Source organism: Elgaria multicarinata, chromosome 2 (genome assembly GCF_023053635.1).
Source record: "Elgaria multicarinata webbii isolate HBS135686 ecotype San Diego chromosome 2, rElgMul1.1.pri, whole genome shotgun sequence".
Taxonomy (NCBI): Eukaryota; Metazoa; Chordata; class Lepidosauria; order Squamata; family Anguidae; genus Elgaria; species Elgaria multicarinata.
The window spans coordinates 37,165,069-37,180,201 of record NC_086172.1 but is presented as its reverse complement, the minus strand read 5'-3'; the positions used below and the strand labels follow the sequence as shown (position 1 = coordinate 37,180,201).

The window sequence follows — 15,133 nt, the reverse complement described above, 5'->3', positions numbered from 1 at the left end:
CGGGTAGGTGGGCGGCAGCTGATTCCCCGGCAAAGCCGCCGGGCGCGGCAACTCTTCATCCCGTCCCCTCAAGGGGCAATGCGGGGCCGCCTCCTCCTCCTCCTCTGCCTCTTCTTGGAACGGTTAAGGTAGGGTCTACATCATCGATTTCGGGGTGCCCTAAAACGCCTTCAGGGCATCCCAAAGCCTGTGTGTGGATCTGGCCCGGATCTCCCGACTCCCAGTCCAACACTTTAGCCACCACACCACACTTGGGCAGGATCTACACGACTGCTTTAAAACAGTTTATAACAGTAGTGACAATTGTTGAGGCCCAGGACACACACCATATACAGTTTTCAAAACGTTTACAAAGTGTCATATCCTGCTTGGTGTAGATCTGCCCTCTCCCTACACCACAGTGATAGAGATCAAATCTCTATCTATGCTGACATTTAGATAAAATACTTTAAGAGATGCATATTTTGCATCTCTGCTGACCTGTCTTTGTGGTGATGCAGCACTGCTTGAGTATTCTAACAGAATAGGAACCAAAAGTAGTAAGACTTTTTCACAGCACCTGAGACAATTCCAAGAAAAACCATAGTTAAACTTTCTGAACTCCAACAGGTGGTTTCTGGATATCCCCTTGGTTTCCCCTGAAATATTATTTCCATTGTTAGTAAAGTTTTCTCTGCTGAACCAGATTATATCAAAAACAGATGTTGAAGAAGCATTGCAACACTCCACACAAAGGATTGATGACTAATCTATGCATGTTGACACTTTTTTCTTTTTTAAACAACTGGCTCTCTTTAACATGCTTTTAAAAGCAAGTTCCAGGAGATTTCCTTTCTCAGCTGTGTAAGACAGCTACTTAGAGATTTATGGATATATATGTGCCCACACACACACACACACACACACACACACACACACACGTGTGAGTGTGTGAGTGTGTGCTGTGGTGCAATATAAGATTTCCTGATGGAAAATCCAGCTTTTAGAGATATTTTGTGGGAAGCAGCAAGAACTGAAGTCAAACCAAGCCAGAGCGTAGCAGAGAGCGCTTAGGGTCATCTGTGAATGAATTCAGTCCCAAACTGGTTAGAGGTCAGCTGGAAACCTGGAGACTGATGGCACAATCTGCTAGGGAAGTGGTTTCTAAATTATGTCCTAATATTGCTGTCTGGCTCTGATTTAAGATCTATCCTAGCTCTCTTTCCTATACGACTAAGAGTGAACAAGGCTGCAGGACAAACACAGAATCCTAGATTAAACAGGGAGTGGGGAAAGAGATGTGCCTTGTAACTTCAATCTTCTTCTTCTTCTTCTTCTTCTTCTTCTTCTTCTTCTTATTATTATTATTATTATTATTATTATTATTATTATTATTATTTACATTTATATACCGCCCCATAGCTGAAGCTCTCTGGGTGGTTCTTCTCAACAGCAGTGTAAGAGGCATGCAGCATCCTTTGGCACAGGAAGTTAGTAGCTAGCAAAGCCAATAACAGCTGCTTTCAATATCAATTTTGTGCTTATGCTTTAGTCATAAAACTTTCTGCAAGGCCATACATCAGTAAAAGCAGTCATTAACAACTGCTGATTTTGCAGATTTCCTAAAGAAGACAACACAGCTCTCCCCCCCCATCACACTGATATACAAAACGTAAATGTTTATTGGTGTTATTATTTGATTACTTTGACTTTAAGAATTTAGGATAAGGGCTTGTAATCTATCATACCATACCACTGTAAAATATTTCATCCAATTAAGCAGTGCTGGATATAAGACTGAAGCAATGCACATAGGTGGTAAAGCTGGTACAGACGTATTTTATTTTCTGTGATAGATAGATAACCTAAATATCATCCTAAAGACTGGTTCATGCACACATGTTCATTACTTATTGGTAACAGCGTCAAGTATCGACTTGCTTATGTGAATGAAACACTGCAGATTAGTTCTGGCCGGTGATGCACAATTTATAATGGTGGTTGCTGAGGCAGGGTGCTGCAACCAACACCATGCAGGCATATAGTTGCTGAATGGATAGCAGCCCTTGCAGCTTGCACACATGCTCAAAAGCCATGTACATCCAGTGCTGGCTGCACCTCTGCCTCTCAGTGCTGAAAGAAACTTCCCGTCTCTTTGACCATGCCATGGCCACTGGCAGTTTTGCCTAGTAAACCACTTTACCAGCCCCACCATTACCGCAACTACAATACCCCACACCGCCTCCAACAGAATGGTCTTCAATGGAGACTGTTAATACACTTGATTACAATTCGTCCGGTGATCAATGACACCCAAATCAAATGAAGTACGCCCATGAATTAGCCTTTTTCCATTTATATCTATGGCCTTAGCTAAACGGGGCTTTATCCTGGGGCGAACCCCGGGATCGTCCACATGATGCACAGGGGATCCCACGATTAGGGAGGGATCCTCCCTCCCTTGCCCTGGGATATAGCCCTCCCTTTTGGCCCCGGTTTTTCCGCGGTCTCAGGCTGAACATGTGGCCAGGTGCCATGGGTTGACCCATCTCCACGCCTATTGGGGGTGGGGTGGGGAGTGGGGAAAATAATTTAAATTAAAAAAAACACTTACCTTTAGCGCACAAGCGTTCGTGCGCTGCTGGTCCTTTAAAAAACTAAAAAATGGTGGACGCGACGCCTCTCTTGCTGAGGTTGTCACGTGTAGACAGAGGAGGGATCTCGCGATAAACACAACACGAGATCTTCCCTCCTCCATCGCGGGATAGCAGGTAGGTCTAGCTAAGGCTATTACTAGCTCTGTTGACCCAGTCTAAGTACCAAATTAGATGCCAATGAAGGTCTCCCTCCCGATGTAAATAACAGCTTTGGGATTAAGAAGAAAGCGATTTTCATTGGGACTAAAGCAGAAAGGAAAAGGGTTAAATTCTCCCTCCGCTGCCCCTGTGGCCCTGACACTGCTCAGGCCTCCCAGTGACTGCTGTCTACATGGTTTAAACTGTGCACATTTAATTCCATTCACACATTTGATGTCAACTCTGGTTTGGGCCTGAACAGCTGTCCGAGTGTGTTAATCAATGAAATTGTTGGGCAGACCAACTTTTCCTGCCCTTGCACATGAGAATAAGAAAATATGGTGGCTAGGCCTGAGATTTTGGCAACCACCAAGAGCAGCAGAATAGGCATAGATGAAGGGGACGGCTACATTAGATTTCTTAGCAACTTACATTTTATTAAATGTTACGGAAATCTCTTCAACAGACTGGTGCATTTAAGTAAACAGTACATATTTATATAAACAGTAATAATTGTAATTCAGTTTTGAAACAATTTAGGGGAAAGAGGAAAAAGGAAACAAGCTGTAAACGTCCCGATAAACAAGACATGTAGCAATTACAATACAAAGTAATACTCCAATGTAATGTGATAATGTCATTGAGTTTCTAACGGTTCCTCCTTCATGTCTGAATATTTCAAGAACAATTCCAAATCCATTTTAAATCTCATCCAATATTCCATGACCCTGAACACATGGGACCTGTTGTGTGGACTTCTCTGTTATGGGAAAGTTCCCAATTTTATTGGACCAAGTTGCAGTTGACAATTTCTCTGGGTCTTTCCAGTGCGCAGCTATTTCAATTCTTGCAACTATCTATAATTGCATTGTCATGCCTTTATGGACTAGCCCATCTTTCTGCTCTGTGCACTTTCCCAATATTGCCAACTTCAGTGTTTTTGTTATGTATTGTTTATTATTTGTAATATAGTCTTAAACTTATCTGACCAAAAGCATTCTTTTGTGACATTCATACATATGGTATAGGGAACCCAACATATAAGATCCTCTCCTGTAGAGATTATTGCTTGTTTCATACTTTTTCTTTTTTTTCCCCTCTTTTTTTTTGAATTTGTGTTAGGAATGTTAACACCATTTCCCATACTTGGATAACTTTCTCATTTAAATTGATTTCCTAGCATATCCATAAATCTCCTGATATTCCACAAAACATTCTCAACAACATTTGATAAATTGACCATACTTTCCATGCTCTCTGTGCAAGTTCTACTGATGATAAGTTCTCAAACTCTGTCAATGGCTTCCTGATATTTACTAATATGTGTAATTTATGTATAAATACTTAAGATGGAGATACCAAAGAATTTCCATATCATCCAGTTTCATCATATTATCCAATATTCATGGATATATAATCTCTATTAGAAATTAAATCAAGACAACTATACATGCCCTTTTCCTTCCAGGACCTATATGGACAAACTCTATCCTTTAAATAATAATAATAATAATAATAATAATAATAATAATAATAATAATAGGGTAGGCCATCAGTGGTGAGATTAGCAAAACTAATTTTCTGCTCCATTTCCCATAAACTCTACAATGAAGGGTCTATGCGCTTACAGAGATTCCTTGATCATGAACCCTGTTTTATCAGGGTTTTTGATCATAGAACTTCTGTAAATAATATGTTCAGCTTAACATGCTTACAGAATCCTATACAGACTGACAGCCAGCTGTGTGGGAACATTGTGGGAAGAGCTTACATGCACACCTACACCCTCCTATACACACCTTTGCTGTACATGCAAACACGTGAATGCTTGCATAGGGCTCATGCTATTTTTATAAACGGATTATCAGTCATGGACAACAGTTTTCAGAGAGTAGCAAAACCAAACAAAGGGCCTATTCAGACAACACACTAAGCAACACAGACAACACATTTTTGCAGCAAATAGTTAGTGAGCATGCTAAACCGTGGTTATGTAGCCACCATGGTTAGGAATGGTTCACATGACACGCTAAGTCATGGTTCAAAATGCTTAACCACCATGAGATAGTGTGTTGTCTGAACAGGGTCATTGAGTCTTGTGGCACCTTAAAGACAAACAAATGTATTGCGGCACAGGCCTTTCTGGACTATAATCCACTTCCTCAGACGTCATGGACAATATCCTTTTTATATTGTATATGTTGACAGTAGAGAGTAATGTAACTGCATGCCAGTAATGTCAATATTCTCCAATGGAGACTAATTAGATTTTATTAGATATAGTACCAATGAAGATTATTTAAATGTTTTCCTCCTAGTTAGTAGGAGTAGATTTAATTTGTGAAGGATATCATTTTAGAGCCTTGTTTGCTCTTGCAGGGATTAACATATGAAAGAAGATAATATTAGAAGCAGGAACTAGTGAGGTCCCACTTGATGTAGCTGGCAGTTTGGAGATGCTGATTCCAAGAAAGGGGAGGTTTCTTTTCTAATGGCTCACCAGAGCTTCACCTCAGCAGGTCATTCATTGTTCTTCCTTTCCTCTCCTAGCAAATTTAGTTTGTTAAATTTAATGAGCCCGTGGCAGGTTTATTGATTGTGGCAGCAGAAGTACTTCTAACTGGCATGTGAGTTGTAATTTATATTCTATAGGACTTCCTTATCTTTACAAGTCTTTGCATATGATATGGGGCTATTATTCCATGACATCACCCGCATGAGATGAAAACAACAACACACCAATGGAAACGTCCATCAGAGGCATTAATTGTTAGCCACTAACACATACATTTCCTTTCATCTGTAAAGTCAATGTTATTAAAAGAGAGTTTATATGCGATAAGATAATATCTGATAGTAAGGCGAACCATGGAGCCCGGTGGTTCCCTGAAGTCTCAGGCAAAGGTCTCTCACCCAGTTTTATTTCCTAAAACGCTTTAACTAAGATTGAACGTGGCATACTTGATATACACAAGCCAATCAGGTAAACTGCACATATACGGAGCACGGCCGTGTGCCTTCCCCATAAGGGTTGAAAGGAATATATTTCTACTCACACAGGGGGCACTGTATGTGCATGCCATGAGCAACCAGGGCCAATCACCGCTCTTGGTGATGGGTACATTTGAATCCAGTCCTTCCCTTGTGAGGGAGTTCAGACATGCTGGCGGCAGCAACACATAGGCAGCCAGCCATCTAGTGCTTCCAGCAATCTAGTGCTTCCTTTCCAGAAATGAGTATTCCTAATTCTTGTGGCACTAACCCCTGGAAGCGCTACATCACAGCTGCCAGTGATAGGGCTGGGCCCATGCCACTGCCAGAGTGCCAGAGCCACCCGCGCAAAGCTGACATTCGATTCTACCCTGTGTCTAAAAATGATGTATTGTTCTCATGTGTCCTTGAAGTCACCAAGAGTACTAGAGGTAGTATGCTTAATAGTTTCATTCGGTGTGGCTGACAAACGTACCTATGGCCCTTTCCACAGCTGGTGAAAATCATTAAGCCGGAAGCTGAGAACATTTTTATTTATGTTGGAGTGCACACATTCCCAGGGGGTACATAGTGGTGGTGGCTGGGATTGGGACTGGTGGTGGCTGGGACAAAACCCCCAAAGTGTGAGGAGCCACCCTATTCATTCACATCCATACACCCCCTACTCACACCCATCCATGACCCCCCTCCATTCACACACACACACACACACACACACACACACACACACACACACCCATACAGAATCAGTGCTGGTGGACAGTGGGGCCCGGAGGCTCCAATTTTGGTTGGTCTGTGAATCCATTCCAGGTTTCATTCAGTTCCATCAGAACTACAAGATGCTGAACCCTATCCCTAAAATTGGTCCAGCACTTTTGATAGCTCCTTTAGAGTTCTGGCTGATTTGACGGAAACCCAGCCCCACCAAAATTGGAGCCCCCAGCCCCCATGTTTGTTTTAAAATCAGCCTTAAATGCCTTTTGGTTCCAGTCTAATGTGTCATCAGACCAGTGCCTGAGACCCTGGAGGGCTACTGCCAGCCAGAGTTGTCAATATTGGACCAATGCTTTGACCTCAAACAGCGCCCTACATTCCGCAGCAGACCAACTACAAGCTTGAAATAGATATTTATTTATTCATTTTATTTGGGTGTTTATATCCCACCTTTCTACGATTGGTTCTAGCTGAAGGCAACATACAAATACAAATACAAACAGCTATCTGCAGCCAGTTCTGCGCTTTGCATCAGGCTAAGTACAAGCACTGGTTGAAACAATGATGCAGTTCTCATCAAAAATTTATTCAGCTCTAGCATGAATCTCTAAGAAGAGATTCATGGTTTTGACCATCTCTGGGTGTGTCAGAGAGTGCACTTGTAAATGGAACTATCTGGAAGTGTGCTCAATAATTTTATAGTTGCCTTTCTTAGATTGTGTCATTCATTACGAAGCAGCACCATAGAAACAACCTTCCTCAATCCCAAGGAACTATTTACACATCATTTTCAATACTTATCGTTTCCTATTACAATCATCCCAATGCTTTATTACTTGGTGCCAGGCACTGATAAGCACCTGGACTGTCTGTTATAATCTGGGCCCTCTTATCAAGAGGCGGAGCGTTGGCTCTGTATAGAGAGAGATAGCAGGAGCTACACAAATACTAAATGTCAAGAAGAGAGTGATTAGTTTACTGAAATTTAAATACTTCCTTATTTTTGCAGGATTTTGTAGGGCTTTAAATATATACATAGGTGATAAATAAATGGGAATTTCCTAACTGGTGTGATCATACCATGTAATACACTTTTCCTGTAGAGAACAAGGCAAGAAGATAATCATCAATCTGCCTTAATGTTGTAACGAAGGGCTTGCCTTTATAAAGGACCCAATTACATTCTAAACCTTCCCAAAACCCCGACCCAGTTTGACATTCTGAGCTTTTCTACACAAGGCTGTTGATCGCTGTATCTTCTTTTGGTTTCAGCGTAGAATTTAGGTGTGAGCTCTACACAAAGTTTTTCCTTTCTGCTTTTTCATGACATAACCTCTAGGTGGTGCTGTGCTACAGCAGAATAGCACAAATGCACAAGTAGAAACAGTGCTTTCAGAAATAACACCCCAGTTACCCATTCTAAAAAAATCTGGGAAAGTCCTCAGGGAAAAAAACACACACAAGTGAAACTGGAGGGTCACAATGACATATAAAGAACTTGTAAGGAACATGAGTCCAGAATAAATGCTTTGTGTGGAAAAGCTCTCTAAATAGTGATGACAATTGGCAATTTCACATGAAAGTTGTGTGTGGCTAAATCCAGCACAGTTGCTTATCAAAAGTCTTCAACTAGGGCAGGGCACAGGCACAGCAGCCTATTCAGCTAAGAATAAGTGCAAGAGAATTGCCATAGTAAGCAGCCGTATGCCAGCCAGGTCAGGCTATTTGCCTGTCTAGCCCAAGGATGGTCTGCTTTGAATGGAAGCACCTGTCTTCAATCTCAGCACAGCATTTTTCCCACCTCTAGCTACTTACTCCTTTTTCATTGAAAATGCAATGTTCAAATACTGAGCGATGGTTCTGGCCTCTGATTTGATTGGATCATACATGTTTGCCCCATATCCATGCCAAAGTCATAGTTGAGTGCCGTGGGGTGGGGAGAAAAATGGGACATAAATCAAATTTTAAAAGAATAGTTTATTTGATCAACAGCTTTCTTTCAGCATCTATATTGAAAGAGCCAGTGTGGTGTAGTGGCTAAAGTGTTCAACTGGGAGTCGGGAGATCCAAGTTCTAGTCCCCACTCAGCCATGGAAACCCACTGGGTGACTTTGGGCCAGTCACAGACTCTCAGCCCAACCTACCTCACAGGGTTGTTGTTGTGAGGATAAAATGGAGAGGAGGGGGATTATGTACGCCGCCTTGGGTTCCTTAAGAGGGAAAAAAGGCGGGATATAAATGCAATCATCGTCATCATCTTGGAATCAGTGTAGGTGCCACCTGAACTTGTGTATACACCCAACTCAACTCCATATTTGGTCATCATGGTTGTTATTGACATACCTCCCAGTTTCCTGTGGCTGAAGAGAAAGTGGGCAGTGAGCAGAAGGTCAAGGAGCTCCCTGGCTAAAGTGAGCTGTTGGAGACACGGCTTGGGCAGAAATCAGGAAACATGGTTATGCTCCCTGTTCTCCACCTGGAGTCCTGGAATTCAGCTCAAGGTCAAAGAACATACAATTCTGAAGGTAATGGGGACTCTTTGCTCCACAAATTGAAAGAAATGAGCTCAGAGACCCCACAGCAAACATGGTACTTTCTCTGAGCCCAGTTTCTTCCACCACTCTACAGTTGATTAAGAGGTGAAGAGGGAAATTGGGCAGACAGGCAGGACTGTAGAGAAGCCAACAACTCAGCCAGCATTATGCTTTGCAAGAATCCCGGCAACTGGTAGCCATGAGTTGGCTCACCTAGTTTTATCTTCTGCCCAATTCTGGTTTAGATAATGCTTTTTGTTAGATTATATATGCGTCCCCCCTAGTGCCTATGTAGGACTGCATTGTAATCCATGTAGTTACAACCTTTTAGTTACTGGTCATTTTGGTTTATTTTGTTTGTTTTTTAATCAGACAATTGCTAGCTGCACAATGGGCCCTTTTTGGTATTTTCTTCAAGAAAAGACATTCAACGTTTACTGATTTCTTTCCAAATAATTTTGACAAGGCTGTGTTTAAGACATCAACTGAATTCTAAAACTGATCAACATTCATTTGTGGAAGTTATTGTGACAAAAAGAGAAATGGAATCCTAATGTTGGTATTAGACCAAAAATGAATGAGTGAATGAATGATTCAATGCTGGTGAGAAAAGATGAGGCATGATTGATCACTCCCTTCCATAGGCTGATGTGATTGAGGCATGTTGGCACACCAAGCCTCAACTTGGTTTTAGCTGGCAAACCTTGGTCCCAAGTAAATTAAGTGAGACACAAAAACGAGTGTGTGTATGTTGGGTGGGGTGGGAATAAGGAATGGCATATTCCTTATTTTGTGTATTGTTGTGTATTTTCTTGTTCTTGTTATTAATAATGCTTCTATCCTGGTCTTTTCAATCTGGCTTCAGGCCTGGTTATGGGACAGATACAGCTTTGGTTGCCTTGGTGGATGACCTATGCCTGGAACTGGACAGAGGGAGTGTGTCCCTGCTGGTTCTGCTGGACCTCTCAGCGGCATTCGATACCATCGACCATGGTATCCTTCTGGGCCACCTTGCTGGGATGGGACTTGAAGGCACTGTTTCACAGTGGCTCCATTCCTTCCTGGAGGGGGAGGGATGGACTCAGAAGCTGTTGGCCTGTGGAGTCCCTCAGGGTTCCATTTTGTTCCCCATGCTATTTAACATATACATGAAACCGTTAGGAGAGGTTATCTTTGGGGTGTGGTGCCACCAATACACTGATGACACCCAACTCTACTACTCCTTTCCACCCAATTCCAAGGAAGCTGTTTCAGTGCTAAACCAGTGACTGTAGGCAATAATGGACTGGATGAGGGCAAACAATTTGAAGCTTAATCCTGAAAAGACAGAGGTGCTCCTGCTTCCTGGTCAGTCGAAAGGCAGATCAGGGAATAGGGATTCAGCTTGTGCTAGATGGGGTTACACTCCCCCTGGAAACACAGGTCCGCAGCTTGGGTGTACTTCTGGATTCAGCCCTGAACCTGGATGCCCAGGTTTCAGCGGTGGCCAGGAGCGCATTTGCATGTTAAAGCTAGTGTGCCAGCTGCGCCCGTTCCTAGAGATGTCAGACCTGCAACAGTTACTATATGGCTGGACCTCAGGGTCGTGGGTTAAATCTGGGGACTCAATCCAGCCCTCTGGGGTTCCCCAAATGGCCATGCCTCATCTCCCCCAACTGCTGATCATTTGGTGGTTTTCCTGGTTTTGCCCAGTTTTTGCCAAATTCTAAAAGGTTGAAAGGTCTCTCCTAAGTCTTAGTTAGTGGAAGTAAGAGCTTTAAGCTGCAATTGGCTGGTATATTTTTGGCCCCACCCTTTTTGCCTTTGGCCACACCCACTACTGGAATGCAGCCCCCTGAGTGTCTCTCTGAAACTGAATTCTCCCTGGAGTTTGAAAGAGGGTCGACACCCCTGCTATATACACTTACCTGACAGTTCGGCCTATTGAATTCAGTGGGACTTACTTTAGCATTGTACTGTTTGTCTAATTTCCTCTAATTGTGTTTTTCTGTCTCATAGAAATAGATGAGAAGAGAATGAACAACAACTCCCAAGATGAAGTAAGTTAATTACGCTTTAAGAAATATATTGCTGCAGTATTGTCTAAGAAACATTTAGAAATATTGTAATTCTTCCCTTGTTGTACTGCACTAGAGTACAACAATAATTCTTTTACTGTGTCTTGGGACGCACTGGTATGTAATGAGAGAACTGCTAATATGATTATATATATATATATATATATATATATATATATATATATATGTATGCTTAATAATGTTAGCCCTGTTTTCTCAAGGCATGCACACATAAAAGATATTGTCCATTGAGTCTCTGTATGACTCGCTGGTCTAAGCTGGGCTCTTTTCAATCAGTCAGCTCTGGGGACAGATAAATCCACTCCATGAACTTTTTGACACAGGCTGTTAATCCACTGTGTCTATTTTCAGTTTCATGGCAGAACTGAGATCCAAGCACTTTACAAATAGCACTTCCTTTCCTGTTTTTCCACTACATAACCTCCAGGTGGCACTGTGGTATAGTGGAATGGCAAAAAGCACAGTTTCTTTCACTTTCACTATTAAATGCTGCATTTTCCCTGCTGTTAAAAAAGTGCTCATTAGACACAAAAGCAAAACTGGATGTCATCTAAAGAACCCATAAGCAAACTTGAGTAGGGAATGATGAGCACAAAATAAATGCCTTGTGTAGAAAAGCCCTAGCTCTGCATCACTTGTGATTGATCTCTTGAATCACTCAATGGAATTACATTATTATTATTATTATTATTATTATTATTATTTATTTATTTATTTATATAGCACCATCAGTGTACATGGTGCTGTACAGAGTAAAACAGTAAATAGCAAGACCCTGCCGCATAGGCTTACAATCTAATAAAATCATAGTAAAACAATAAGGAGGGGAAGAGAATGCAAACAGGTACAGGGTAGGGTAAGCAGGCACAGGGTAGGGTAAAACTAACAGTAGAAAGTAACAGTAGAAAGTAACCTGTCCTCAAATGAGGCTGCCTGGTGCATCTCTGCATGCTCAGAATAGGGACTTGCACAGATACACAGGGGATGGGCTCTTCTGATAGCAGATAATTCTTACTCATGCATATCATTTTGGATGTAAGAGTAAAGCCTCCAATTTTAATTCAGAAAAACAATAATAATGTATCTCTCAGCTATTTATGAGGAACACTGGCTAATGCCCATAAGGCTGTGATTGTAACTGAATTTACTAGCAAAAAAAAAGTCCTAAGGTGCTCAGTAGGACTTACTTCATCTGAAATATGGGAACTCAGAACTGAATCAGATCTTAAACAAATGACACCTGCAACAAAATATGGCATGGAGTGCTTCTGTTCTGTAATCTAGCCAGCCATGCCCTTTCCAGGATGCTCCATTCCATTCCTCTCCCACCCAGTTTTCCATCCCTCCCCCACAACAGTCAATCAACATTCCATGGCTAATAAGCATGCTCAGTCCTCATTGGTCTGTTTCCCACCTCCCTCCGCCTTAAGGTTCTCCATACATACACATACGATCTACACTCACCTCTGAATTTTGAAAATAGAGGTGGATTTATCTCACCTTTGTGTGTTCTTTCTCCATGTTCCGAATCTCATTCATTTTCATTAGAGATTCAGGCAGACCATCATTGCTTTAAATAGCAATGTACTCTATTGATTCCCCCCCTTCAGATTTAGCTCCAAACATTTAAAAGCATTCAGTGATGAGGATCAACATCCCATCATGCAATAAATATAATTAGCACTCTCTGAATGTACCCAATCATTTATTCATAAATAGCAACTTTCCATCCATTACCGTAAAATATTACGCACCACTTTATATAATATCATAGGTCAACTGATATATCTGCTGAATCTTCATGGATTAGAGTAGGTATGTTAAAATATACTTCTTAAATATGTAACAGATCCAAACCTCCAGGGAGGTAGAGTAAGGCTAAGTGAAGATTTTAAAATAGTGTAAACTTTTAATGTTTCACAACATTAAAGTACAATTGGGTAAACTTATAGACCTTTCGAATGCTACAAGAGTGAGTTCATTTAATGAAGTCATTCTGTTGCAGACAGACTTTTCAAATGATTATTATTGGCAGCATAAAAGATTGCAATGCAAGCCTATGCATGTCTACTCAGATGTAAGCCCAATGGAGTTCAATTAGCCTTAGAAATATATTTTTAAAAATGTGGTACTCCTGCAGTAATCTTTAACAACCCCAATCCCTGTAGCTGTTAAAAAGGACCCACTTGACTTCAAATTCCTGAGGTACAGGTTCTACACTTCTTTTTCATATAATTTCAGAAATCCCCCCCGCCCCCATATACATAGTAATCCTGAATTTTTCTCAACCATTCAGAAATGGAAGGAACAGCTGCAATTTTACGGTGTGGAAGCATACCGTTTTGATCCCAGCTAATACATGTGGCAATCCATATTTTAATAAAACAGAGGTATCTCCTAACTCAAAGAGTCTCGTACCAAAATCTTCATACATGTCTTTTTTTCTGAGAACTTATCCCTCGCTTCTAATCATCAAGAGCATACAGAGAAGTTCACAGCAAGGAGAAGGAGAAATATACTAGATCTGTTCCAAGTGTTCATCTGTTTAGTTGTGCTTTGGGAATGGGGAAAATATTCCCTCCAACCCCTTTGCTCACATTGTTCATTGCCTAGTCATTCCCTGATATGCTGCTCTTTCAGTACTATTTTACTGATAATAATCTTCTTTTCCTGATAATAATGTTCCCAGCCAACTGGGGCTCGCGTAGCGAATGTGACGACATCACAACGCATGTAGTCCATCAGAGCTGACTGTGCGATTACATCACAAAGCCAATCAAGACCGAAGCAATGTTTAGATCTTGCGTGAACATCTTTATCCCATTTCAGCCATTGCATTTTTTTAAAAAAAGCCATGATAACAGGAAGAAGGGTGCTTTTTGCTGCAACCCAAAGTTTTCCCAAAATCTCCCTAATGTAATTCAGCCCTAATGTAAATCTTAACACAATATTAATAAACAACTGTATCAATAAGCAATATCAGTAACTGTGTTGAAAAAGAAAGCATTCAGGATATGTGCATGTTGAGAAAAGTGCAGACAGAAATGTTTCTCGTTTCACATCTAACTTCATTGCTTTGCTCTTGTTTTTGTTAAAACATTGTTCTTTTTTATTCTTAGTCACAGAATGCCTCCCCCAAACAGAGGAAGCAGAGTGTCTATACTCCCCCTGCCATGAAAGGTACTGTCCAGGTACTGTTTCTTGTTATGCTAATACCTATTTTGTTCATGACCCCATTGGGCATGGCATCTCTCAAGACCCCAAACAGAAAAAACGGCTCCTACCTCAGCTGTCATACCAAAGTTCACAACCCGACAACAAACAACAGGTTCTCTTTCTGTTTTATGTAGTTAACAAACCACGGTTTGTTTGAGTGGCTGTGTTCACACACAACACAGCAACCCAGAATTCAACAACACATGCCATGGCTTAGCATTATGTTTAGACCAGGCCAGTGAATGAACTGTTGCCCTACGTATACGTAAAAGAGTCGCTAAAAGTGTTACATAGAAAGGAAGTACATGTGTTGCCTATAGATTCAAATCTAACAGCCTGTCTGTTTGTGCCTCTCTGTCTGTCTCCTTTTATCATTCTGGTTTGCATCCATTCAAGTGCTTCTCCAGGGAGCACCAGGCAGGGTACCTGGTTGTTCCATCTGATCCCCTCAGGATCCTTGTAGAAATTTTGACCCTGTTCAGGTGACACGCTAAGCCACGGTGGTTAAGCATTTTGAGCTAAGCATTATGGCTTAGCTTGTCATGTGAATCATGACTTAGCATGTTGTGTGAACCATTCCTAACCATGGTGGCTATATAAGCAAGGTTTAAGCATGCTCACTAAGCATTTGCTGCAAAATGGTTAGCGGCCTAACCGTGGCTTAGCGTCATCTGAACAGGCCCAATGGGTTGTATCCAGTGTTAGGGGGAATCCGCACGTCGTTCTGAGATCGCTTCTAAGCGACCCCAGTGCGGCGTGAAAGCGAGTGTGTAACTTGCCTTTTGAAGAGCCAATGAAGAGACGTCCTTCCCGCCGCCGCCACCCA

At 41.6% G+C, this 15,133-nt stretch overlaps 1 protein-coding gene across 2 annotated transcripts in view; it reads left to right on the top strand.

Annotated features, from left to right (window-relative positions):
* Positions 1 to 15,133, top strand: part of PPP1R1C (protein phosphatase 1 regulatory inhibitor subunit 1C) — a 51,127-nt gene that overhangs the window by 16,465 nt on the left and 19,529 nt on the right. Inside the window, exons 3-4 of one of the 2 annotated variants that reach the window (XM_063118592.1) lie at positions 11,012 to 11,052; positions 14,211 to 14,271. In XM_063118592.1, coding sequence (XP_062974662.1) covers positions 11,012 to 11,052; positions 14,211 to 14,271 — 102 coding nt within the window. Of the gene's footprint in view, positions 1 to 11,011; positions 11,053 to 14,210; positions 14,283 to 15,133 lie in introns of both variants that reach the window. The other variant, XM_063118593.1, reaches the window with a different exon arrangement.